At 52.0% G+C, this 23760-nt stretch overlaps 1 protein-coding gene across 3 annotated transcripts in view; it reads right to left on the bottom strand.

Moving 5' to 3' along the window:
- Positions 1-156: 156 nt before the first annotated feature.
- Positions 157-23760, bottom strand: part of OLFM2 (olfactomedin 2) — a 59483-nt gene continuing 35879 nt past the window's right edge. For 2 of the 3 annotated variants that reach the window (XM_036119646.2, XM_036119645.2), the window contains exons 2-6: positions 5021-5170; positions 3278-3424; positions 2811-3030; positions 2361-2467; positions 157-1328 (exon numbers count right to left, since the gene is read on the bottom strand). In XM_036119646.2, the coding sequence (XP_035975539.1) occupies positions 651-1328; positions 2361-2467; positions 2811-3030; positions 3278-3424; positions 5021-5170 (1302 nt within the window). In that variant the 3' untranslated portion in view covers positions 157-650. Of the gene's footprint in view, positions 1329-2360; positions 2468-2810; positions 3031-3277; positions 3425-5020; positions 5171-20730; positions 20935-23760 lie in introns of those variants that run through there. The other variant, XM_036119648.2, reaches the window with a different exon arrangement.

The following is a 23760-nucleotide window of genomic DNA, read 5'->3' as shown; positions in this document are numbered from 1 at the left end:
CCCACCTGGCCCCCAGGCTGGGCTTGTCTGCCCCCGGTGCCCACAGCTTGTGGCCTGGGACAAAGGGGGCCCAGCCGGGATGGGTCTCCAGGCTCACACTTAGCCTCCACCTTGCCTCCTCTGCCCCACTGGGACACACAGAGCAACCAAAGCAGCAAATGTCAAAGGTCCCGTTTATTCCAGCAACCTGGAAAGAAAGAGTGTAAATAAAAAAAGAAACCGATTCATGCACTCAACTCCTTGAAGGGGAGGAGGGGGCTTGGAGGGAGGGCCTGGGGAGATGGGTGGGAAGCAAGGAGGGAGGGGAAGGAGAGAAGAGAGAGACTGAGTGGCAGACAGGGAAAGAACTGGAGAGTCAGATCCATGAAAAGACAGACAGAGGGACATCAATAAAAAGGCCGAAAGAGTGAAGTATCAAAATCAGAGACCGACAGAGGAGAAAAGACACAGAGAGAATGCACTAGTAGAAATACAGGGGCAGAGAAGGAAAGCCCGGCAAAAAGGGAGGGAGAGAAAAAAACGGACAGGAGAGGGGAGAGAGAGGGCCCGACAGAGACGGAAGGCGAAAGGGACCCGGGCGGGCCGGAGTCGAAGGGCCCCCCGCCCCGCCCCCCGCGGCCCTCGGGCGGCAGCCTGAGCTCCCGCAGCCGCTAGGGGTCCCCCGCGGTGCTGATGACGTGGAAGAGGGTGACGTTGTAGAGCACCTGGTGGCCGTTGTTCCAGGTGTAGAGGGCCCGCTCCCGGGGGTTGTAATCCAGCATGGAGATGTGGGAGTACTGGTTGTGGAAGGGCACGTCCGTGTACTCGTAACTGGACGTGTTGGTGAAGTAGGCGAAGTAGACCTTGGCCCCGGCCAGGTGCGAGTTGGTCACGTAGAGCACGCCGCAGATCATGAAGGCCTCGCCCGCGCTGCGCTTGGGGTAGCCGGTGTCCCAGGAGCGCACGACCTCCAGGGTGTGCGGGTCCAGCCGGCTGACCACGATGTTGCCCGCGTTCTGGTTGGTGGTGTACACGGCCCAGAGCCCGCTCTCGTCCACCATGAAGTCCATGTCCGAGAAGCCGCCCCAGGAGTAGGGGAAGGTGTTGTTGTAGCCGGCCCCCGGGAGGCTCCTCTGCACCAGCACCGAGCGCGAGCGGAAGTGGTACTTGACTACCACGTTGCTCTGGTACTTGTTGTAGAACAGGGAGCCGTTGTACACCACGTGGCCGGTGCCTGCCCACGGCTGCGGCAGCAGGTGCTGGATAAAGTTCTGGCCCTTGATGAAGTCCCCCAGAGTGCGGAACTCCAGGACCCGCCGGCCCTTGTAATAGCCATCCATGTACCAGACCTACAAGAGAGCCGCGCGTCGCTGCCCAGCTGCCCGCCGCCACCCAAAGGCCCCAGCAACCGCCCAGGTATCACCCGTGGTCATTAGGGATCCACAGTCACTTAGCGGTCATGAGTCAGTCCGGATGTCCAGTGACCATTCGTGACCGGTCATAGTCCCAGTCATGGGATCATTTGATCAGGAAACACCATGGGTCTGAAAACAGACACTTGCTACCTAAGGATCAGGGCATATCGCGGTCCCTGATGGGCTCCCGGGGCCCAGGAATTCACCGCTCATTGGAGATGGGATGGTTAGCAGTCACTGGACAGCCCTGGGGTGACGAGGTCACTTGAATTCACCCCCGTGGCCACAAGATGACCCGGCCTGTCAGCAGCGTTTCCTCTACCGTCACCACCTACCGTCGCCATGTCAGTCAGCAGGGGTGCATGCCCTCACTAGGGCTGGTTATTGGGCCAAGCATCTCGAAAACTTTCATGCCAACATTATCACGACCATTTTGAAGATAAGGAAATTGAGGCTCAGAGACATTAAGGAACCTGCCCAAGGTTCTCTAGCTAAGAATTTGGTGGCAGCCGGATGCAAATCCAAGTCTGATTCCCAAACCCAAGCTCTTCACCACTTGGTTGAACCCCCATAATCCCTGGGAGGCCAGTGATCATAGTGAGACAATGGCCATTTACTACCTCTCGTCGCTGTGACACTCAGTGGCCACCTAGTGACCGATATCAGTCACTAGGATAGTCACTGGGCAGTTAGTGGATGGTTCCTGTGGGTCAGAGGTGATGGGCAGTTGTGACCATGGAGACCACTGGAAGTCCAAACGGTCAACAGACTTGGCTATTCTCAGGGCTGGAAGGTCCTCGGTCACCTGGGGTTACTAGACAGTCAAGGGGAGGGCCAAGGGCTCTGGAGATCCTAGGACACTTCAGCCTACAAGAGAGGCATTGGTGTGGAATTGCTGGGCACCTGTGGGCAGCCACAGGCTGTCTCCCCCAGGCTCTGACCCCTGGGGTGGGCACAGTCACTCACCCGGCTATCCGCACTGGGGGCCATCGTGTCGGTCATCCAGGAGCCAAAGCGGGACCCCATGGCCCGAATGGTGATGGGGTTACTGACCCCAGTCAGCTTCCCACAGCCTGGGAGGTAGGAAGAGGGTAGATAAGGGTGGAGGATGGGAAGAGCCCGAGCGAGACAGGGCAAGGATGATGTGGTGTGATCAAACTGGGAAGAGCTGGGACCAGGGGTGAGGGAAGATCCAGAAATCTGGTCCCAAGATGGAGTTAAGTTGAGGGTAAGGGGACTGGGAGTCAAACGTCAGGGGCATTTCCAGTTTTGGGGTCTATTTTAGGCCTTGGGTAGAGAAGTCAAAGGTCAAAGTTTAGAAGTTAGAAGTCAAAACCATGCCCAGCTTCTGGGCACATAGGTGGTATTAGGGTTGGGTGTGGAGGTCAGGGGTCAAAGTCAAGGGTCAAGGCATACCCAGCTTCTGGGCACAGGCATGGAGCCGGGCCTCCAGGGCCATCACCCGCTGCTGCAGGTCCTCGTACCCGTAGGCGCCCATCTCCTCCTGGATGGCTGCAAGGCTGCTGGAGAGATTCCTCACCTCCTCCCGCAGGTGCAGGATGGTGCGAGTGTCCGCCTTGTACTGCTCCAGGACTGAGCTCAAGGGCAACAGCTCCGACATCCTGTCCTTCAGCTCCTGCCCACCAAGATGGAACCCTCACTGATCCTAACCCCTGACCTTTGACCCAGTCCTGACCCCAGCCTTGGACCCATAGCTTCACCCCCTTATCTCTGATGCACACCTGGCCCTTGACATTTGTGCATACTAGACCCTGGAACCCAGCCTACCCTTGGTCCCTCCCAGACATGACCCCACTCTCAGAACTAATGGACGCCAATCCCAACTCTTCCCTTGGCCTCTGACCTGACCCAGAGGGACCCACCTGGAAGCTCTTGGCTGAGAGGGACCCATCAGCCGCCCGGAGTCGTGCGTCCAGGCTTCGCATGAGGGTCTCCATGCTGCGCACGTACTGGAGGTCACGGTATGTCCGCAACTCAAGGACCTCCATGGACTGGGAGACGTTCTGGACCTAGGAGCTTGGGAGGGTTAGGGAAAGCCGGACTCCTGCCCTCCCCAAGCCCTGAGATGTCACAGATGAGGCCTGGCGGAGCCGGAGGCCAGCACCCAACCAACCTGCTCCCCTGATCTTACCGGCAACCTCCCCGCCCGGTCTGGCCATTACCCCCTCTCACCTCCCACCCCTTCTTCCCTGGTCTCCAGGCTTACCCCCTTGCCCTGCCCCGCAGTCAGTTCTTCATACAGCAGCCAGAGGGAGCTTTTCAAAAGGAAGACCCTGCGGCCAGTCCTGCCTCCTCTCCATGTTCATCCACTGCGACCCACCAGCCCCCTCTCCTCTCACAGACTCTAAGCTCCTTCCCGCCTCAGAGCCTTTCCACCTGCCGATCCCTCTACTGGGTGCGCTGTTCCCCTCGTCCTGCCATGCTGGCTCCCTCGCCCTTCAGGCCTCATCTTCAGGCCTCATCTCCAGCATCACCTTCTCAGAGTGCCCCTGCCTCCAGTAGCCCTCCACCCTCTCTCCCTTACGTGGTTATGTTCTTCCCAGCTACAGCTACTATCTGGAACATTCTCATTCATCAGCCTCCTTCAGGTGAGATCCACACGGGCAGACCCAGTGTCTAGCTCGTCCACAGCGAAATCCCCAGTGCCCAGCACTGGCCTAAACTAGATGCTCAGTAAGTGCTTTTCAGCTACATGATCGAACTGAATTCCCTTGCCCTAGCCTCTCCTAACCCCGAATGAGGACCCCCTGGTTCCCATTTCCACCTGCCTAAGGTGAGCTCCACCTGGTTAAGGTAAACTCAGAGACAGCACTGGGTGCTTGTGGAAACACACAGATTTTCCTGAACCCCTGTTCACACGACACTTGGAAGTTCTCAGAAACCCAACAGCCCAACATCCACCCTGGATGCCACGACACATTTTTATAACCATTCTCAACAATCAGGGGATCCCAATGGGTGTCCCAAACTGGCCAAGCAGTGCTGGTGTTGTGGGCAGGGCAGGATCCTGCAGAGTTCATGGGTGGGAGAGTCCAGGGCTGACCGGGATCTCTTCTGTTCTCACCAATCCCTCAACTTCCTCTTCTATAGGATAATGATGGTTAACTGGTCCCTTTAGCTGACTAATGAGCAGTTCAGCTGGATAGTGTCAAGGGACAGCAGTCAGTCTATAAAGGGCACCAAAACATCCTCAGGGATGTTTTGAATGGGGACTGTTTTATATCGACCATAGTCAGAAGGGGATAGAATCTTGTATGTGTCTTGGGTTGGAGGGTGAGACCCCTCCCCAAGGGACACAAGACATTTTTCTCAGCAGGTGAGTCTGGTGAGTTAAAGAGCTGAGTAGGGCGTGCATGGTGGGGCCAGAGATCACACACAGGAGACTCAGATGCTGCCTCCCTGTCCGCACACAATGCTCAGCTTCTCCAAAGAAGCACTGAACACATATTGACTAAAATATCCACCTGGAGGGGAGCCAGGTTATGCACCAGCTCTGGTGGATATATGGCTATATCTGGCCCCCAGCTGGCCTGGATGGGGGCCGAAGGCAGGGTAGAAATTGGGAGATTTTCACAGTCTTCCCGGGGCACATGGAAGGTTCTTACCTTCTCCATCAGCTGCCGCAACTCCCGGCTCCGGCCATCGCGGGAGCAGGTGCTCTGTGCCGGGATCACAGCCGTGCAGATGCATTTCCCGTCGGGGGCCTGGGCTGAGGTATACAGCTGCCAGCCTTCCTCCGGGCTTTGGAAGAGGGTCTGCAGGGAAGTCAGGGGTCAGAGAGCAGGAACCCAGTGGGGGATTCACCCTGCCCATGCTGGGGGAGAAAGAAGACCCAGGGAAGTGACAGATGCCCTGGAATGTGCTGGACCATATGCTGAATGCCTGATGCATGTAATCTCAATCCCTCCTCAAGGAAACCCATTTTACAGATGATGAGACTGAGGTATGGGGGGATTAAGGAACACGGCAAGGAGTTGTGGGATTCAAGCCCTTCCACAAGACAGGAATTTATTCTCTCACGCATGTTCACACACATACAACATGTGTATGAGTGGGCACAGACCCACTTGTACTGATCCCCAAAGCTGGACCTCCCTCCCTGCTTTCCCAGCCCACTGTGAAACATGGACTCTGGCTATACCCCAAGAGCCACTAAGTACAACCCTACTGTTGTCATCTCCCACCCCACCCCTGCTCCTGAGAAGCCCAGGTAAGGTAATGGCCAAAGGGTGACAGAATCCTCATAGGGACTTCAAGGCCCTTGAAAAGAAAGCATCATTGCACACTCCTAAATTCAACTTCAGATCAGTTTATGATGCTTAGGTAATTCAGGGATCAGTCATGGCTGTTTCCCAAGCCATGCTCCTTGGAACACTGGCAATCTTTCCAGGCATGCTCGGTGATCAAATAAATTTGTGCATTGTTGGGTGAAACAAGTTCCTTTGATGCAAGACTTATCAGAGCCCTTGAAATGCTGATGTGCATCAAGAAACTCCAAAATTTTCTACACTTATTAGAAAATATGAGTGCCCATTCTATGCCTGGCATAGGGTCTGGGATAGGGCTAGGAAGAGAGAGGTAAAGAAAACATCTGGCTGCTGCCCATGGATGGAGGAGACAGACATCAAACATGTAACCCCACTGATATTTCTAGAACTATTTATTGCAGTGAATGCTCCAAAGAAAGTGCAAGGAGTAACAGGGGGTCTTCCTCAGGCTGGGGATTTCAGAGGAGGTACCCCAGAGAAAGGACATTGAAGTTGAACTTGAGGGATGAGTGCCAGGAGAAGGGCATAGGGGAGGGGACACTTTTGACAGCACAAATTCAAATCAATATCTGGAGGTATTTGAGAAACATTGTTCAAAAAGCATTGAGTAATCACTGGATGGAACATGGTGGGCCCCCAGATTAGGCCCTCTTGAGCTTCCCCAGAACATACTGGACTTAGTCACAACTCTCAGTCTTTTTGTTTTCATCAGGGCATGATGGTCTCCTTTGTTCAGGAAATATTTGGTAAGTTCCTACTGTGTGTCAGGCTCTATTGTGGACATTGAAAACACAGCAGTAAATAAAATGCACAAACACAAAAGCTCTTCTAGGAGCTTATGTTAGACAAAGACAGAAATAGACAAGTAAATGCCAAATATTTAAAGGGTGATGAGTGCCATAGAGATAAGTAATATAGGGAAGGAATGATGGGGGGACGGTGCTGTGGTTGGGGGTTGCAATTTTAAGGTGGCCTGGTAGGGCCTCCAAAAAAGTGTCATTTGAGTCAAGACCTGAAGAAGGTGAGGGATGAGCCATGCAGATATCTGGGGATGTTCCAGGCAGCGATAAAAGCAGGTGCAAAGGCCCTGAGGCAGTACCATGCCTGATATGTTTAGGAAACATGGAGAAGGCTGGCATGGGTGGAGCAGAGTGAGAAAGGTGGTGGGGTGGGCGATGAGGGCAGGGAGGGGACAGGACAGCATGTTCAGGACCTCTGGGCTGTAGGAAGGACTTTGGTTATTCCTGGGGGAGGTGGGAGCCACAGAGGGTTCTGAACAAGGAGGGAGGTCATTAGACACAGGCGCCCTCTGGTGGCTGTGGGAGAGACAGACTGGGGAGCAAGGACAGAAGACCAGGGCCAATGAGACTGCATAGGTCCAGGTGAACAGGATGGGTGGTGGCCGTGAAGGTGGACAATGGAAGATTCTGGACCTAACCAAGATGTGTTCCAACATACCTGGAAGAAATTCTGATAAAACCCAAGTGTTTTACAGAGAAACAAAGCCCCACAATAATTGTTCATTTGGACAGCTGTTAACTGATCGCCCCACAGAAGCTGTTCCCATGAGCTGTAGCAGAGATAAGCCAGGCTGTGAGTTACGAGCAATCCTGGAGATGCCAGCTATTAGCCCACCTTTTTTCTCTCCCACTCAATAAAGTCTTTTTTTTTTTAAGCTTATTGTAATGTGAGCAAGTGATATAATTGTACAGATGAGCTTGACTCCTCCACTAATTTATAAGAAAAACAAACCATTCATAAACGCCATCTGAAATGATTGTAATTAGTCATTCTTTGAGCCTTATGTTCACCCTTTTGAAGTTGGGGGATCCCCCTTTTTGCCAGTCCACGTCTCCTCCATGGAGCAATGAAGTCACCCACCTTGCCAGCCTTTCTTGCATGCAGGTACGATTCAGGTAGAGCCAACAGTCATGGCTCCCCAGGCCTACAGTGCAGAAGCATCCAGGATCCCCCCCCCAAAGCCCACTCTGCCTTTGCACTGGGCAGGCAGCAGAAGCCCCCTTCACCCCCCCCCCAGCAGTCCCCAACAGTGCCACATAGGAGTTAGTGATAGATATCAGTACCCTCTCACCTCTCCGGTAGGAGGGCTCTGAGGGGCATGCTGCAGACAATTCTCCAGGGGAACCCACTGGGATCTTTGCTCCAGGTGCCCACAGTGGCGCCCTGCTCCTTAGCTCACCCGGCGTGGGAGTCCTTCACTTCCCCTACCAGTTCCTGGTGGTATCACCTCCCAGGTGAATACTCGCACTCAACTCCCCACCAGCTCTGCTTCTGAGGGAGTTCCACCTAGACAAGAAGGGGGGACCCAAGAATGCCTTCCACCTTGATTCCAGGAGGATGTGAGACTAGCTTTGTCTCCTTTCATGACAAATCCGGTTCTTTAAAACAAAACAAAAAAACTTGAGTCTAAGCACCCTCATCCGTGTCCCCCTGGCTCTGATCTCCAAGCAATTTGGACAGAACACACCCCCGCAACCTCCGAAGGTTCTCATTTGTGCAGAGACAATGCAGCCCAGTTCAACATAATTAACATCCCCTTTCTACAATTCCTAGTGTATCCTTTGAAGCAAACAAGCCATTTTCTCTCAACACGCGAAATATTGAATTGTAAAAGAGAAGCAAGATTTAAGTGGCAAGGAGAGAAGGCCTCCACGGCTTTCCTAAAATAATTGTCTGCGTTGGACGCACCTCGCTGAAGTGTTCTCTGCAGCAGTGTAATTAAATGCCTGGGTCTTGGCTGCCAAATCTCAGCACAGCAGAGATCCCGAGTTTTGCCTGGCAGGTTCAAGTTCAAATCCGCAGTCAAGTTCATGTCCCCGGGAACCACTGGAAATGTCCTGGAAGGCTCACTGTTGGAGAGTGCAAATGTCGGCTCTCTAACTGGATTTAGCTTGGAACCTCGGTCATGAACTCTTGGAGGTCACAGTCCTAAGAATAGAGAATGGCCTATCCTAAGAAAAATGCTTATGACAGCAGCCCAGGAACTGTCCAGGTACAGAAACCTGCGATCAGGTGGCCGGTCTCACCTCAGATGTGGCAAATGTGCTGGAGAAGCTAGCTGCTTTCTTGGCTGAGCTGCTGGTTCCGGAGTTTAATATTCCTGCTAATGGGCTCTAAGCGGGGAAGCTATGTGCTCAAGTAGCTGTTTCTCAAATTGTCTTTTCTAGCTGGGATTTTTTTCAAATACTTTCACTGAGGATGCTGCCCCAATTAAGCAGCAATCCCTGTTAACAGGTCCAGGATTGACATGCAGGAAAAATGTTTCTCGCTGTCACACCCAGGATCAATCATCTCAGCCTACAGCTCTACCACCTACATCTTGGTTCCAACACAATTCCTGGTTCCCCCAGGGGTGGAGGGACGGCTACAGTATCTTGGGGCAGCCATCCGTGGAGAACTGGCTATCGGGGGTTAGCCAGCAGGAAGAGAGCAAGCAGCTGCCTCTTAATAAGACAAGGATATTATTGCATTTGAGGCCAGGTAATTTAATCAGGAGGCAGAAGTGGCTTGGGGCTTATATATTTATTTGTACCCTGGCTTGTTCCAGAGGACTCCAAGCGATTTACAAGGATATTTGTAAACTACCACACGATAGCTCCAATTAGATAGGAGAGTAGGAATTCAATGTTTCTGGAGGGCAGTCTGCCAATCTGGAGCCAAAGCCTCAAGATTTCTTCATTTGCATTTAACCCAGCCAATCCTAGTGGAAGAATTTAGCCCAGGGGAATTGTGCGGACGAGCACTTGATTGCTACAAGGAGCACATTAAAGGGCTGTTTCAAATTGGACCACTGGAATGTGCCCCCTCCAGTTGCTCGACAGTAGGGGGCTTGATTTCAAAACTTAAGGCACATGCATAGGAGGGAATACTACACAGCCAAGAAAATTAGAGTTTGGTGGGGATTTTTATTGTCATCTTCAGATTGGTCTTATCTTCTAAATTTCTCAATCCTTTAATTTTTTTTTTCTTTTGCAAGGGAGACAAGGAAGGAAGGGAAAAGTGGGGACATAGACAGAGTCAGAAATTAGGCTAAGAAAAACTCATCCTTTTAAAACCCGAACAACCAGCATATGGTCAGGCCATAAATTTGGCTCCAAGTTCCTTAGCAGCCGACTCAAAAAGGAAAAGCTGGTCATTTATGCGGTTCCCAGTGTCCTGAAACAAAAGCACAGCAGATGCTCAGGAGCAAGCTTAACTATTTTCAGTACCGAGAACAGGCAAGGATCTCTCCCACGATCCTCCCAAAAAGCAGTCCCTGTGATGTCACCAGCATCTTTCCAGGCAACATTCTTACACTGGGTAAGGAGGGGGGTGTGGGCAAAATAGGTGAAGGGGATTAAGAGGGCACAAACTTCCAGTTATAAAATAAATAAGTCACGGGGATGAAAAGCAGAGCATAGGGAATGTAGTCGATCTATTGTAACAACATCGTAGGGGGGACAGATGGTGACTACACTTCTCGTCGTGAGCATTGCATAAGGTATAGAATTATCAAATCACTATGTTGTACACCTGAAACTAATATAGCACTGTGTATTTTTTCAGTTAAAAAAACTTATGACAGGGGCGCCTGGGTGGCTCAGTCAGTGAGGCGTCTGCCTTCAGCTCAGGTCATGATCCCGGGGTCCGGGATTTGAGCCCCGTGTCGGGCTCCGTGCTGGGCAGGGAGTTGGCTTCTTCCTCTCCCTCTGCCCCTCCCCACTGCTTGTGCTCATGTGCATGCATGCTCTCTCTCTCTCTCAAATAAATAAAATCTTTAAAAAAAAAACTTCTGACAGAAAAAACTCATTTCCTTTGGATGTTTCTTACTCCTACTTGGATGGTAGAGTAGAGGCAGGTGGTTAAGAGCAGAGTCTGGGGGTCAGGCTGCCTGGGTTTATGTCTTTGCTTGGCCACTTGCTCATTGTCTGAAGCAAGTCACTTCATCTCTCCCTGCCTCGGGTTCCTCATCTGGAAAATGGACACGATAGCTGTACCTACCTCACAGAGCTGCTGGGAAGCTTGAATGAGTTAATGCCCTCTACGTGCGAGTGATTACAACAGTCATCAGCATGTAGTAAGCGCTATGTGTTTGCTATTATTATTATTATTATTATTATTACCCTCGTGACTCTAAAGCCAGTTCACTAACTTCCTGAAATCAAAACGGTCTATCTCGATGCAGGCACAGAAAGAAGTGAGATGATCTGGAAGAACTGATGAGAGTCCCGTGGAGCTGGGGCTGAGGCCACAGGACGATGAACAGTCCCAAAAGGCCGATGTTGGAGAGGAGTGAGCCCCGCGGAAGATGGGTGGAGATGCTTGCTCTGTCCTCATCCACATGTGGCTCAGTCGGCTCCCTGTCCCGGAGTATCTCCTAGATAGAATTTGACGGAGGGGAGTCCTGTCTCATCGTGGCCGGCCGGCAATCAACAAGTCTACGCCACTGGCCCTTGTCTCTGGCCCATCCTCTGGTCTTCCTGGAACACCCTGCTTTTCCCACCTCCATGTCTTTGCCTTGGCTGGACCCTCTGCCATCAACACTCTTGCCCCATCTCATGGCCGGACTAACCCTTCCCATTCCTGGGGGCTCTTGCATAAATGTCTCTTCCAAAAGCAGCCTTGCTGTCCCTGCCCCATGTTACCCACCTCTCAAGGCATCCTGTGCTGGCCTTCCCTAATACCTCCACTTCTTCCTCGACGTCAAGCGTTGTTCTAAGCACTTTGTAAGTAGGTGATTGGCAGGGACTGTCATTTGGGCCTTTGATAGGGGAAGAAACTGGGGCAGCGGGTTCAGATCTCTTCCCCAGAGCTTCACAGCCTGCAGTATGGTCCTGGGCTTGAACGCAGGCCATCTGGCTCCCCCCACACCGTACCTTCCCAGTGCTCCTTCAAGGGCTGATCACAGAGGCCGTTAGGACCTCACGGGTGTGACCACTGGCTCAAAGCCTGCCTCTGCCCCTGTCTGTTTGGCTCATTGACTTCATTCCCCGGGCCTCGCATGCCAAATGTTTGTTGAATGAATGACTGAACAGTGGGTGGCCAATGGGACAGAGAGCAAACCTCTTGACAGATCCACCACGCGTTTCCCCTTCTGCCACCAAACTAGCTTCTGTCTGTCCTAAAGAGGGATCAGGGATTGTGTGGTATCAGGCTGGAGACAGGCACCCGGCAGGCTGAGGGGCGGCCATGACTTCTCCCTGACTGCTGGTATGGCAGAAGGGCCGTGATGAATACACAGGGACATGCCTGTCTGCCACGTCTGAGCCGTGACAGGGACCGCGTCCCTTTGGAGGGCTTGAGAAAATAGCAGGCTGCTCCTGTCAGACCTCGAGATATTGGGCAAATGCCCCCTGAGTGATAAACTTGACAGGTCTTAAAGACGGTATCAGCTCACCCATGCCTCCACAGCCTAAGCAGCTGGGGCTTTGCCTGTGACAGCCTGTGGCTGGGGGTGACTGCGAGTCCATTCACTCATTCATTCACTCACTCATTCTTTCATTCATTCCCTCCCTCCCATCTTGCCCTGAGCGGCTATCCAGTCTAGCAACACAGCACAAACTCTTACCCTCTGAAGCCACCACACCTTGGGGACAGAAGACCCCTAGCCCCGCTTGAGCCCCAGTCAAAGCCAATACTAATGTTCTAGGATGTCTTAGGCTCTGCCATCCCAGTGCTAATGTGGACCAATAATCAATAACATAGACTTCCTTGGGAAATGCAGGAGGAAACACAGGTCTTTCAGTTTGACTGACCTCCCCTGCTCAAGTCCAAGGAAGGTGTGGAGAAGGCTTGCCTTGTGCAAGATTTACACACTCAGTCCATTCCGTCCGAGTGTGGCCCACACTGTGTTGGAACCACCATGAATCCCTGCAGACAGCTCTCAAAGTAGGGCGTATGGGCAGGTTTTTGCATCATTCAAGGGTCACGCCAGTCATCAGACAAGCTTGCTTTGAGAAAGTGCAAGTCCCCACCACCCCCGCCCCTAAAACTCATGAACACCCTATTTGAGGAGACCTTTCTGGGAGGGAACAAACCTCCCGAGCCTGCTGAGTCTCCCAGGGCTCCTTTCAGGTCCTCCATGACTCCTGAGCTCTTTATCACCCCAGGGCCTTTGAACTTGCTGCTTACCACACAGTTGTCCAGATGAGCCATAATGAGGGCCTCCCCAGGGTAGATGCAATTGGGATGGACAAGTCAGAGTTCACAGGATTTGCAGAGGGGCCAGACATGGGTGGAAGGAAAGAGGAGGGAGATGAGCGATAGGGTGGGTGAAATGGGAGTGTCGTTTGCTGAGATGGAGAAGGCTGGAGGAGGGGCCTGTGGCAGGGGCAAGGGCAGATGGGGGGGATGGAAATCAAGAGTCTGAGATGTTGGGGCGCCTGGGTGGCTCAGTCGTTAAGCGTCTGCCTTCGGCTCAGGTCATGATCCCAGGGTCCTGGGATCGAGTCCGACATCGGGCTCCCTGCTCAGTGGGGAGCCTGTTTCTCCCTCTCCCTCTGCCTGCCGCTCCCCCTGCTTGTGCTCTCTCTCTCTCTCTCTGTCTGTCAAATAAATAAATAAATTCTTAAAAAAAAAAAAGAGTCTGAGATGTGTATTTGGGTGCCGCCTGCAGAGAGATGGGATTTAAAGTCACAGAATGGATGGAGAGGAGCAGACACCAAGCACCCCCACTGAGGCCTCCTATTTTATTTAACACTTATAGAGCTTGCCCTATGCTATGGACTGAATGTTTCTGTCTCCCCAAAATCCGTATGTTTGAAACCCAACCCCCAGTGTGATGGTATTTGAAGGTGAGGCCTTTGGTAGCGAGATTGGTGCCCTGATAAGAGGCCTCAGAGAGCTCCCTTCTCCCTCCCACCACGTGAGGACACAGTGAGAAGACAGTCTATGAGCCAGGAATCTGGTTCTCTTCAGACACCGAACCCGCCAGCACCTTGACAGACTCCGCAGCCTCCAGAACTATGGGAAATAACTGTCGGTTGCTTAAGCCCCTCCATCTATACTTCGTGTGTTCTGCAGCCCAAACAGACGAAGACACTAAGCTGCTTTACAAACACAAAGTCCTCTTAGCCTCCCCTCATGCAGTGGGGTAGGTACTAACACTAGCTCCATTTTACAGATGGAAAAACTGAGGCACAGAGAGGCACATCAGTCGTCCAAACTCAGTGCAGATAAGTATCCAAGCCAGGATTTGGACCCTGGCCTGTCAGACTCTCAAATCCTTGCTCTTAGCCATGATGCTCAGGGGAGAAGAGCCTCTCCCTTCATGGAAGCTTGGCCTCAAGACTTACAGCTCTGATCCATTCTCCCAGAGAAGCCAGAGCTGGCTTTTGACATGTCACTTCCACATCAAACCCTTCATACCTCCAGGTGCCCTCCGCATAAAGCCAGTCACTAGTCCTGCCCCATGGAGCCCAGCTGAATTCTCAGCCTCCCCACTTGCCTGTCTCCGCCCCACACAGTTATTTTAGTTCCTTTTTCCCGCCTCTGGACTTTCATCCAGAGCTCTGTGCTTTGCTTAGGATACTCCCCTCCGCTCCCTTCACATGGGGAAAATCTGCTCAGGCCTTCGCAGAGTGGGGTGCTCTGGTTTCGATGCTTTAAATGGCATTTTTAGTATTGCCCCCAAGACATAAACACAGAGTCCTGTGACCATGGGATATGCCCATTCTATGCAAAGAGAGGTCCTTCAGCATCACGAAAGTGGTAGTAGTAATAATAATAATAATAATTAATAATAGTATCATCATCATTATCAGTAACAGCTAACACTCAGGGCACACATCCTGTGACCCAAGCCCTCTTCTGGGTGCTTTGCAGCTGATTTCTCACCAATCCTCATAAGAACCCTATGCAAGTCCGGGATAGGCAGCTATTCTTTTGTGAGATTCTAAGCAGATCACTTGGCCTCTGTCCTTTGTAAAAAGGAGATCAAAACTGCTCTCTGCTCTCTGAACACACACACACACTTGGTTGTAAGCTGCTGGACAGCTTCCCCTGCTCCGCATGGTTGGGAACTACATTTCCCACACTGCCTTGCTCTCTGGCTTCCGGAAAGGTGCAGCCAATGAAAGGCATTCAGGGAAGATCTGGGGGCAGGACAAAGGGAGAAGCAGTAGTATTTTCCCTACAGTTACATCTCCTCTGTGGCTTCAGCTTTCACTAATAGCTCTACTCCTGGGCTCGGTTTTTACTACTTTTTCTGTTTGACCCCAAGTCGTAAGGGATAGAGGCTCTCTGCTGTTGCTAATCTCTGGGTTTCATCTCCAACCCTTGTTTAGTTTTATATCTCTTCCATCATCTTTGTATCCAGTTCCCCAAATTAAAATCCCTACAATTCCTCGAAGAGATGTTTCTTTAGTCAGACCCTGAATGAAACAGTAGTTGCTCAATAAACACATGTGCACAAACAGGCAGCTCTAGAGTTTAACAGCACAGGCTGACTTCAGTCCAAATTCTGATCTGTTCCTTCCTGTGTGACCTGGGGCAAGTAGCTTAACCCCTCTGTGCCTTTCTTAACCTCTCTGCTTTCTCATCTAAAATTTGTGATCATAATAGCCAGGCTTCACACGGCTGTCATCAGGATGAGGAGTTAGTACATGTCAAGAGTCAACTGCAGTGCCTGGCACACCGCATGCTCAGTCAGTAGGACCTTTTCTAAATAATTTTTTTTTATTCTGGAATAATTTTAGATCTACAGAAAAGTTGTGAAGACAGGATGGAGAGCTTCCATACACCCTCCACCTGATTTCCCCTGTTGATAACATCTTACGTACCCATGGTACCCTTGTCACAACTAAGAAACCAACATTGGTGCACCACTATGATTAAATTTCAGACTTTATCAGATTTCCCCAGTTTTTCCATTAATGTCCTTTTCCTGGTCCAGAGTCCCATCCAGAATCCCACATTGCATTCAGTCCCCACATCTCCTTCATCTCCTCCTTCATCTCCCTCATCTCATGTCGAGATGTGATCGTTTCTCAGCCTTTCCTTGTTTCTCAGGACCTTGACAGTTTTGAGGACTAGTGGCTAAGGACTTTGCACATGCCCCACTGGCTTTGAAGGGCAGGAACCAGGTCTTAATTTCTCCCCGCGGTTCCCTGGCACACCTCCCGATGCCTAGCACACAGTAGCTGCTTCACAGACACTTCCTAAGTGAATGAATACATGAATGGCAATCATTTATTTCTTTATTCTCCCATACCCCGTGTTCTGTAGGCATCCCTGCCAGAGGCTAGATCTAGAAAAGTTCACAGTGAAATAAAAGCCCTTCTCTTTTCAGAAGGGTTCCTTTTTGATCCTTTCTTTGTAGACATCAAGGATTCATTTCTTTAATATTTAGGGTTTTTTTGTACCAAAGAGAAGCAGCTACATTTGCATCAGACGTCTCATTTTTCAAGGCAAGGGAGAGAGATCTTTCCAGCAAGACGGGTTTCTTCCTTCCCAGAGCTGTCACTTGATTTCTCTGCCTCTCCCTCCCCGGCCTTTGGGCCGCTGGCAGGGGCAGGGTGGGGGTTTGGGGCTCTGGAATCATCCACACTTTGATGTCCTCTCTGTCACAGCCCAAGGAAGCTTAATTAGAACCCCACAAAGTTGCTGAGACTAAGCCAGCCTCAGGAACTGGTGCAGGAGCCTGGCTGGTGACGGAGATGAATTGGAAGCTTTATTTCCCGTCCCTCTGAATGGCTCAATATTTGCCATGGGGACCTGGAGGCCTGCCTTTGGGTACACAGAGTGTGCCCCTTTTCTAACATTAGCAGGTCAGCAGTGGGAACTCCCTTTAACCATGCAGGCCTGCGGGTCTGGCTGCTTTTTATTTCTCAGCCCTGGCAGGCGAGGTTGAATGCAGGGGCATGAGAAAAATGCCCCCGTCGAGGTCATTCCCCACCCCCCCACCACAGTCCCTGCTGCTGGAAGACACTGGCCCGAGTTTAATCTCTCGCCTGAAGTTTGTCAGAAGTAAAAATGAGCCTGGGTGAGCTTTCCCGACACTTCCCTCTACTTACAGGAATTCAATTTCTAGACTGGGCATAAATTTGCAGCCATCAGCGCCCGCGGTGGGGGCTGGGGCTGGGCATATTGGCTGGGGATGGATTTCTGAAATCAATCCATCGGCGCATGGAAAAGGTCGTCGTGGGGGAAATTTATCTTCTGTGGCTGGCTGAGGCATTTCATGCCATTAGCCATGGACGCCCCTGAACAAAATGGAGGTGTTTGCTTCGAGGCTCCCAGGTGGGGGCTGGAGGGAGGAAACCTTGGAAGGCTGGATAGTGTGGTCAGGAGGTGACAGGGGACCAACCTGCCAGCTAATAAATCACAGGGACAGCCAGGGGCCAGCACTGTCTGAAAACCCAATTCCACTGGCTCCGTGTATGCCCCTGGGGGGGGGGGGCGGCAAGTTAATGTGGGGTCCAAACCTTTTGCCATTTGGCTGCATCTTTGACAAACATCCTGGGGTTTCAAGGAAGTGAGTCGCAAACGCACTCAGTTCCTCCAGCCGAGGTGAGGCCACAGAGCATGGTCACTGAGGGCTCTTGACTCTGGAGCCCATCGCCTAAGTTCAAATTCCAGCTCTGCTGTGTGACCTTGGGAAAGCGACAGCCACCCCAAGCCTCCGTTTCCCGAACTGTAATATGGGGCTAAGAACAGGAGTGACGTTATTGAGATTGTTGTTCATAGATTCAAATGGCTTAACACAAGCAATGTCATACACAAGGGAGTGCGATAAAATGGATTATGGAATAAAAATAAGCAGGTAGGTGCTGACGGGGAATAGAAAAAGGCAGCCCAGTATCTGGGGGGCCAGACAGTCTGCATTTAAATCCTGGCTCTGTGTTACCTTGGGCAAGTTACTTACCCTCTCTGAGCCTCAGTTTGCCTGTCTCTCAAAGGGGAGGGGGTTGATGACAACGTTGGTGTTTTGAGGGTTAAGGGAGCTAATATATTTGAAAGACAAGTGAAGGGGCGAATGTAAAACAGTAGGACAAGTGTCATGTTGGGGGCAGTATAGGATGCTGTAAGAAGAGCCTGGCTATGGATCCTGGGTTTGAGGGTTCAGGGACAGCCTTCTGGAAGAAGCCATAGCCAAACAGACTGGATGAATGGGCAGGAGTCAGCAGGGTGAATGAGAGGGTTCTAGGCAGAGGGAGCAGTGTGGGCAAAGACCTGGGTCGGGGGGAGAACTGAGCATCCCACCAATATTTATTGAGCACCTACTATGTGCTCAGCACGCTTTAGGCACTGGAGACACAGCAGCAAATGAGACAAAGATCCCAGCCCTCATGTCAGTCCCACTCTGGTAGGAAGAGGTGCAGCACACTTGAAAGTTGTGCAGTGGGGTGCCGAAGCTCAAAGCGGGAGGCGGGAGGTGAGCTGGGTATTCTGCTAGTCTGTCCAGATCCTCTCTCCCCACGCCTCCATCCTCTCTGCACTCTGGGAGGCTGACTCCTGCAGCCCTCGCTTCCCGGAACCCCTGCCCTCCAGTGTCCAGTGGAACCCGGTCAACGACGGCAGCCATAGGAGCCAGGGGGGCAGAGGAGAGAGAGTTTGGTGGGGGGACACAATTCAGCCCGTAACCATGTGTGAGTAGGGAAGGATCTGGTCAGGAACATCATGGAGGCTGGACTGGCCCGAGCAAGACAGAGAGGCAGAGAAATCCACCAGATGAACACATCAGAGGGCTGACTTGGCCCATCCTTGTGAGTTTTCCAGAGCTTTCAAAGAAAGGAATCTCAAAGACAGAAAACAGCTGCAGCCGTGAGACACATCCTCCTCTTAGAGGGGAGGGGGCAGTGACAGCCACCAGGGTCACCAGAGCCCTTTGTTAGCGAGAATGGGCCACTTGAAGGGAAATCGATCCCAGCTAAGCGTCGAGCAGCTGCTCCCAGCGGCCAGAGACAGTCCCTTTGCCCCTTCTCCTCCAGGTCTGGGACGGGAGCCAGCAGGAGCCTGAAGATTGTTCTGCCAGGTGGCAGGTCCCAGAAGAGCCTTCAATCAGCATGCATTGTGCTGTCCATCCCAGGTGGCATTTCAGCATCACCTCCAGCCTCGGTACTAAGCAGAGACCAGCTCCACACGTAATGATTATTATTGTCCCCAGCCTTGCCAAGCACCGCCTGGGTGCCAGGCACTATGCATGCACAGTGCATGCGCAAGGGACCTTCTAGTGTCACTTCCTAGCCACGTGACCTTGCACAAGTGACTTGAACCTCACCGTACCTCGGTTTCCCCATCTGTGAATCAGGGTTGTTGTGGAGGTAAATGAGTGCCTATGTGCAGAGCTTCGAACCATACAGACTAAGAACCGTGTAAGGTGAGGAGGAAAAGTCGTGAGGTGGAGCCTGATATGGAACAGAGGGGAACAGAGGTCATGCTAGATGTTTCCATGGAGGGAATTTAGTATGGCGAGTATGATACTGAGGAGCCAGAAAGGCTGAAAGAGGGAAGTGGGGGAGTGAATGATCAAAAGAATAGTAAATGCAAAAAGCTTCAGGGCTGGCAGGGCAAAGGGAGGAGGGGTGTTACCAGAGCCCAGGAGCCAGGACCACTAAGCAGGAATCGTGGCAGGTGGGAGCTGGACCCAGGGAGGAGACAAGGCCACAGCCTACAGCAAAGAAAGGAGCGGAGAAATCCTCTGACTTTTCTCTTCCTCCCGCCTCCAACTGCCACCACAGCCTCCCATTGGCTGAAGCAAACAGGAAGCCAGTGAGCAAGGGAACTTGGGAGATGTAGTTTTCAGGGGTCAACTGCCCTGCAATACAGAGAACAAAGGAAGGGCAAGGAATAGATGTAAGGGACACCAGGTAAGTGGCCAGCCCACAGGACTGTGGCCCTATACTGACTCTCCCTAAAGTTGTCTTAACCACCAAGCTACAAACTTACAGAGCATTTGCTCAGGTGAACTGTCCCATTTCGTGCCCCAGAATAAGTCTGATAGGATAGTGATAATGCTGGATCCTTCTTGTCCATAGTTAAGAGCTAAGTTTAAAAGTCACCTCCTCGGAGAAGCATTCCCCGATTACCTCCTTAAAGAAGCCCTTTTCAGTCCCCATCTCCCTGCCTGGCACTTGTCATGGCAGACACCTTACTATATATATTTGTTAGCTGGTGTAGCTCTTTCCCAAAGGGAAGTAAATGTACAAGTACAAACACCTCATACCTTGGCCACTACCAGGTTCCCAATGCCTAGAACAGCACTTGGCACATAGTAGGTGCTCAATAAATGTACAACGTTTTTTACAATGCTGCTTCTTTTTTTTACAATGCTGTAATTCCAGGGGCTGGAATTACAAATGCAGGTCTGTGGGGCTATGCAGATGCTGGTATTTCTACTCTGCTGCCCTCCAGCCAGCTACCCCAAGACTCTCCAAACTCTGTGCCTCCTCCAGGGCTGAGAGTAAACATCACTGCCTGCTAATCCCTGCTCCGTCCCTGAAGATAGATCAGGGACCTGCTCCATCCCTGAAGTTAGATCAGGGACCCCTCCCATGGTGTGTCTCCATAGTTCTCTACCCCTTACCTCTCACAAGGTTCTTATATTTTATACCTTTCCTTGCCTGGGTGGGCATCTGTGTGCCCCTACTAAGCTGTGAGCTCCACAAGCACAGGGCTGGATCTACTTTCCCACTGGGGCCCCAAAACCAGCACATGCTGGCCTCATCAGGACATGAATGAATGAATGAATGAATGAACAAATGCCTCCTGCACACTCCAAGTCCTCCATGGGACCTCTTTCTCCCACCCTCTGTGCCCACCCTCTCTCAGGCTCACCTCCCTTCTTCCCCTTCCTTCTAAGGGTGGGTACAAAGGCTCTGGGTTTTGAAGGAGTCGTGGGGTCTAAGGCAGTTGGGGGTAGCTTGGGAGCACATAGACCCCTGGAACCTAAAAACTTGAGTTCAAATCCTAGCTGCTCCACTTTCTAGCTGTGTGACCTTCAGCAAGTGATTTAACTTCTCTGTGCATCCATTTCCACATCTGCAAAATGGGCACCATAGCAGTGTCTTTCGATAAGACCATGGGAGAATTAAATGAGCTGTTCTGACCTGCTTCAGGGCAGCATCTCTTCCTCTCAGTTCCTATCTGCAATTCCCAGACAACTCTGGGAAGCAGAGGGCTGAGTCTCCGGCAGTTAATGAATCCAGAAAGGATCTCAGATGTTTCGGGGAGCCCTGGCGCCAAGCTGGCCTGATTTTCATCCCGAGAGAGCTGAGAACAGGTTCTGGTGTCAGACATCCACGCTATGATTGGCATAAATGCCTGGTGCTCCTGTGACCCTATTCGTTGGAGCCTGGGGGTATAGGAGATACTCTTGGGTCTCTGCCCAGCTTTCCTCACTGGGCACACCCAACCCACAGATGCTGAGAGTGGGAGCTCACAGCTAGCACCTGTGACCTTTTCTGGAGACCTACCCTTGGCTTTGGGGAATCACCACACCCTGGAAAGGCCTGCGAGGCATCCCCCACCCCCAGGAGCAGCTAAAACAGGATTGACACAGTGGTCCAGAAGCCCACCCCTCTGCAATGCAAGTTACATTCCAGAGGGACCTCCACCCCCGTGGAGCAGGCCAAGCCTGGAATTTACCTGAGACCTCATCCATCCCCTCCCCACTCCTGCTTCCCTTACCCTCCACTCACAGTTAATCATGTGCTCCAAATCCCTGACTTGGGTTCTGCTTCTCGGGAACCCAACCTAGGATGGGGGGGATCAATGAACATTCAACCTAAGGGTATCCATGTGGGTGTCCCTTCAAAGCTCACATTCACACCCAGGCACCAAGGTCTGTCATTTCCACATGCAATCCGCCTGCCAATCCTGAGAGCAGCTCTGGCTTCAGAATGCATCCCGAGTTGTGCCCAGTCCAACCAGTGTCCATGTGCAGCCCCCATCACTACTCTCCAGGGCTCGCTCTGTTGCATTTTCTACATAAAAATGCACTATCTCTTGATCCTGCATTAAAATTTATCTTGTTTCTTGTCTGTCTCCCCCATGATACTGTCGGCTCCCCAAGGGCAGGGATGTTTATCGCTTTGTTCATCGCTGCATTCTCAAACTAGAACAGTGCTCTGCACATAGTACGTGCTCAATAAACATTTCTGGAATTAAAGAAGGAATCCTTGAATGCATTCACTTAGAGACAGATTTAATCGCCTCTTTCTCATACAGCTTTACAATTTCTTTTTTTTTTTTTAAGATTTTATTTATTTATTTGACAGAGAGAGACACAGCGAGAGAGGGAACACAAGCAGGGGGAGTGGGAGAGGGAGAGGGAGAAGCAGGCTTCCCGCTGAGCAGGGAGCCCGAAGCGGGGCTCGATCCCAGGACCCTGAGATCATGACCCGAGCCAAAGGCAGATGCTTAACGACTGAGCCACCCAGGCACCCCACAGCTTTACAATTTCTGATTCTTCTACTCACTTCTCCCCATCGCAACAGTCATCTTCCCAGGGAGGGTGCCTCTGCCCAGGCAGAACCTCAGGCCATAGTCTTCCTCTGTCCAGAACCCTCCATGGCTCCCACCTCCTCTGGGCAAAATCCTCACCGCAGCCCACAGGGCCCTGCGTGATCTGCCCCGTTCCCTCCCTGCCCTGTCTCTGTCCCTCTCTCCCCCTCCCTCACTCTGCTCCAGCCCTGCGGGTCTGCTCCCTGTTCCTGCAATGCCTGGAACCTGCTTCTTCTCTATCAAGTTTTTGCACTGGCTAAGTCCTTCTGCCTGGAATGTCCTTCCATCTCCTTCAAATCTTTCCTTCAATGTCACCGTTTCCAGAACCCTTCCCTGATGGCTCCCACCCCCGTCAAAAGTACAAGTGTCTCAGCACTACCTAGCCCCTCTCTACCTTACCAACTTTCTGACACCTTTGTGCACTGATTGTGTGTATTATTATTCTTCCCTCCAGAACGCCAGGCAGGGATTTTTACCTGTTTTTGTTCACTGTTAGTCGCGAGCACCTACAACAGTACCTTGCCCACAACGGGTACTTGGTATTGGTTCGTTAAAATTCTGCACAAACACCCTATGAGGTAGGGACTTGAAGTGTCCGCTTACACAGATGAGGAAGCCAAGGCCCAGAGGGGAAGCCACGGGTCAGGGAGGGGGCCCATGCGCTGGGGCCGCAGGCGTTTCCATGGTGTGTGAGGTTGTGTGTGACTGTGTGTCGTGTGTGCTGGTCTGAGCCCAAGGGGCTGCATCTGCCTGAACGTGGACACAGGAGGATGCCCGGACACGTTCAAACAGATTTTGCATCTGAGATTCTGCGTGCAGAAGGGAGGCGGCGGGCCAGACCACAGGCAGGTCCTAACGCATGTCTGTGTACTCGCTGTGGGTGTGTGACAGTGCACGGGAGGATGGGAATCTGTGCAACCATAGCCAAGCTGTGTGCCTGTGCGTGTGAGTGCGTGTGCGTGTGTGCGTGCATGCACGCCTGTGTCTGGGAGCCTTGGATGGGGTTGGAACTGAACTTGAAGGAATGTGGTGGGTGAGGGAAGAACCCCATCAGCCACAGGCCTGTTATTTATAGACGGATCTTGGTTCATAAATTCCAAATGTTTTTTTTTTTTATCTCTCTCCCTGCCAGGCCCCTATAAATATTCATGAGTTTCCTGCCTTGGAATATTTAAGTAGTCGAAAGGAGGACTGGGTGGGCCATGAGGGGAAGGAGAGGGTCTCCTGTGGTGTTGGGAGGACATGCGGGTGGGGAGAACGGGGGTCTCTCTGGATTTGCCTTCTCCCCTCGGGGCTCCCCTTCCAAGCTGCAGCTGGCAAGATGGGGAAGGTTGTCAGCCAATACAGAGATCTCCCAATGCCTATTATTATTCTTCCCCAGCGTCTGTGGAAAAATACCGCCCACTCCGGGGGCAGAGAAGGTGTCTGCACTGCCTTCTCAGCTTGGGCTTGGAAACTCATTACCCTGGGACCCCCGTCTCAGGAGGGAGGGGGAGGCCCCTCAGATGTGCCAGGAGGCAAGGGAGTTCTGCAGGCAAGCCACGGGAGGGCATGTGCGGCCCCCTGCCTGGCCCCAAGGAGAGGGACGGGTCGTAAAGGCTGGTCCATACAGGCAGAGATCAAGCGTGCGTGTG

Source organism: Halichoerus grypus, chromosome 1 (genome assembly GCF_964656455.1).
Source record: "Halichoerus grypus chromosome 1, mHalGry1.hap1.1, whole genome shotgun sequence".
Lineage (NCBI taxonomy): Eukaryota > Metazoa > Chordata > Mammalia > Carnivora > Phocidae > Halichoerus > Halichoerus grypus.
Note: the sequence above shows the minus strand (reverse complement) of the source record. Positions and strands in the feature narration are given on the sequence as shown.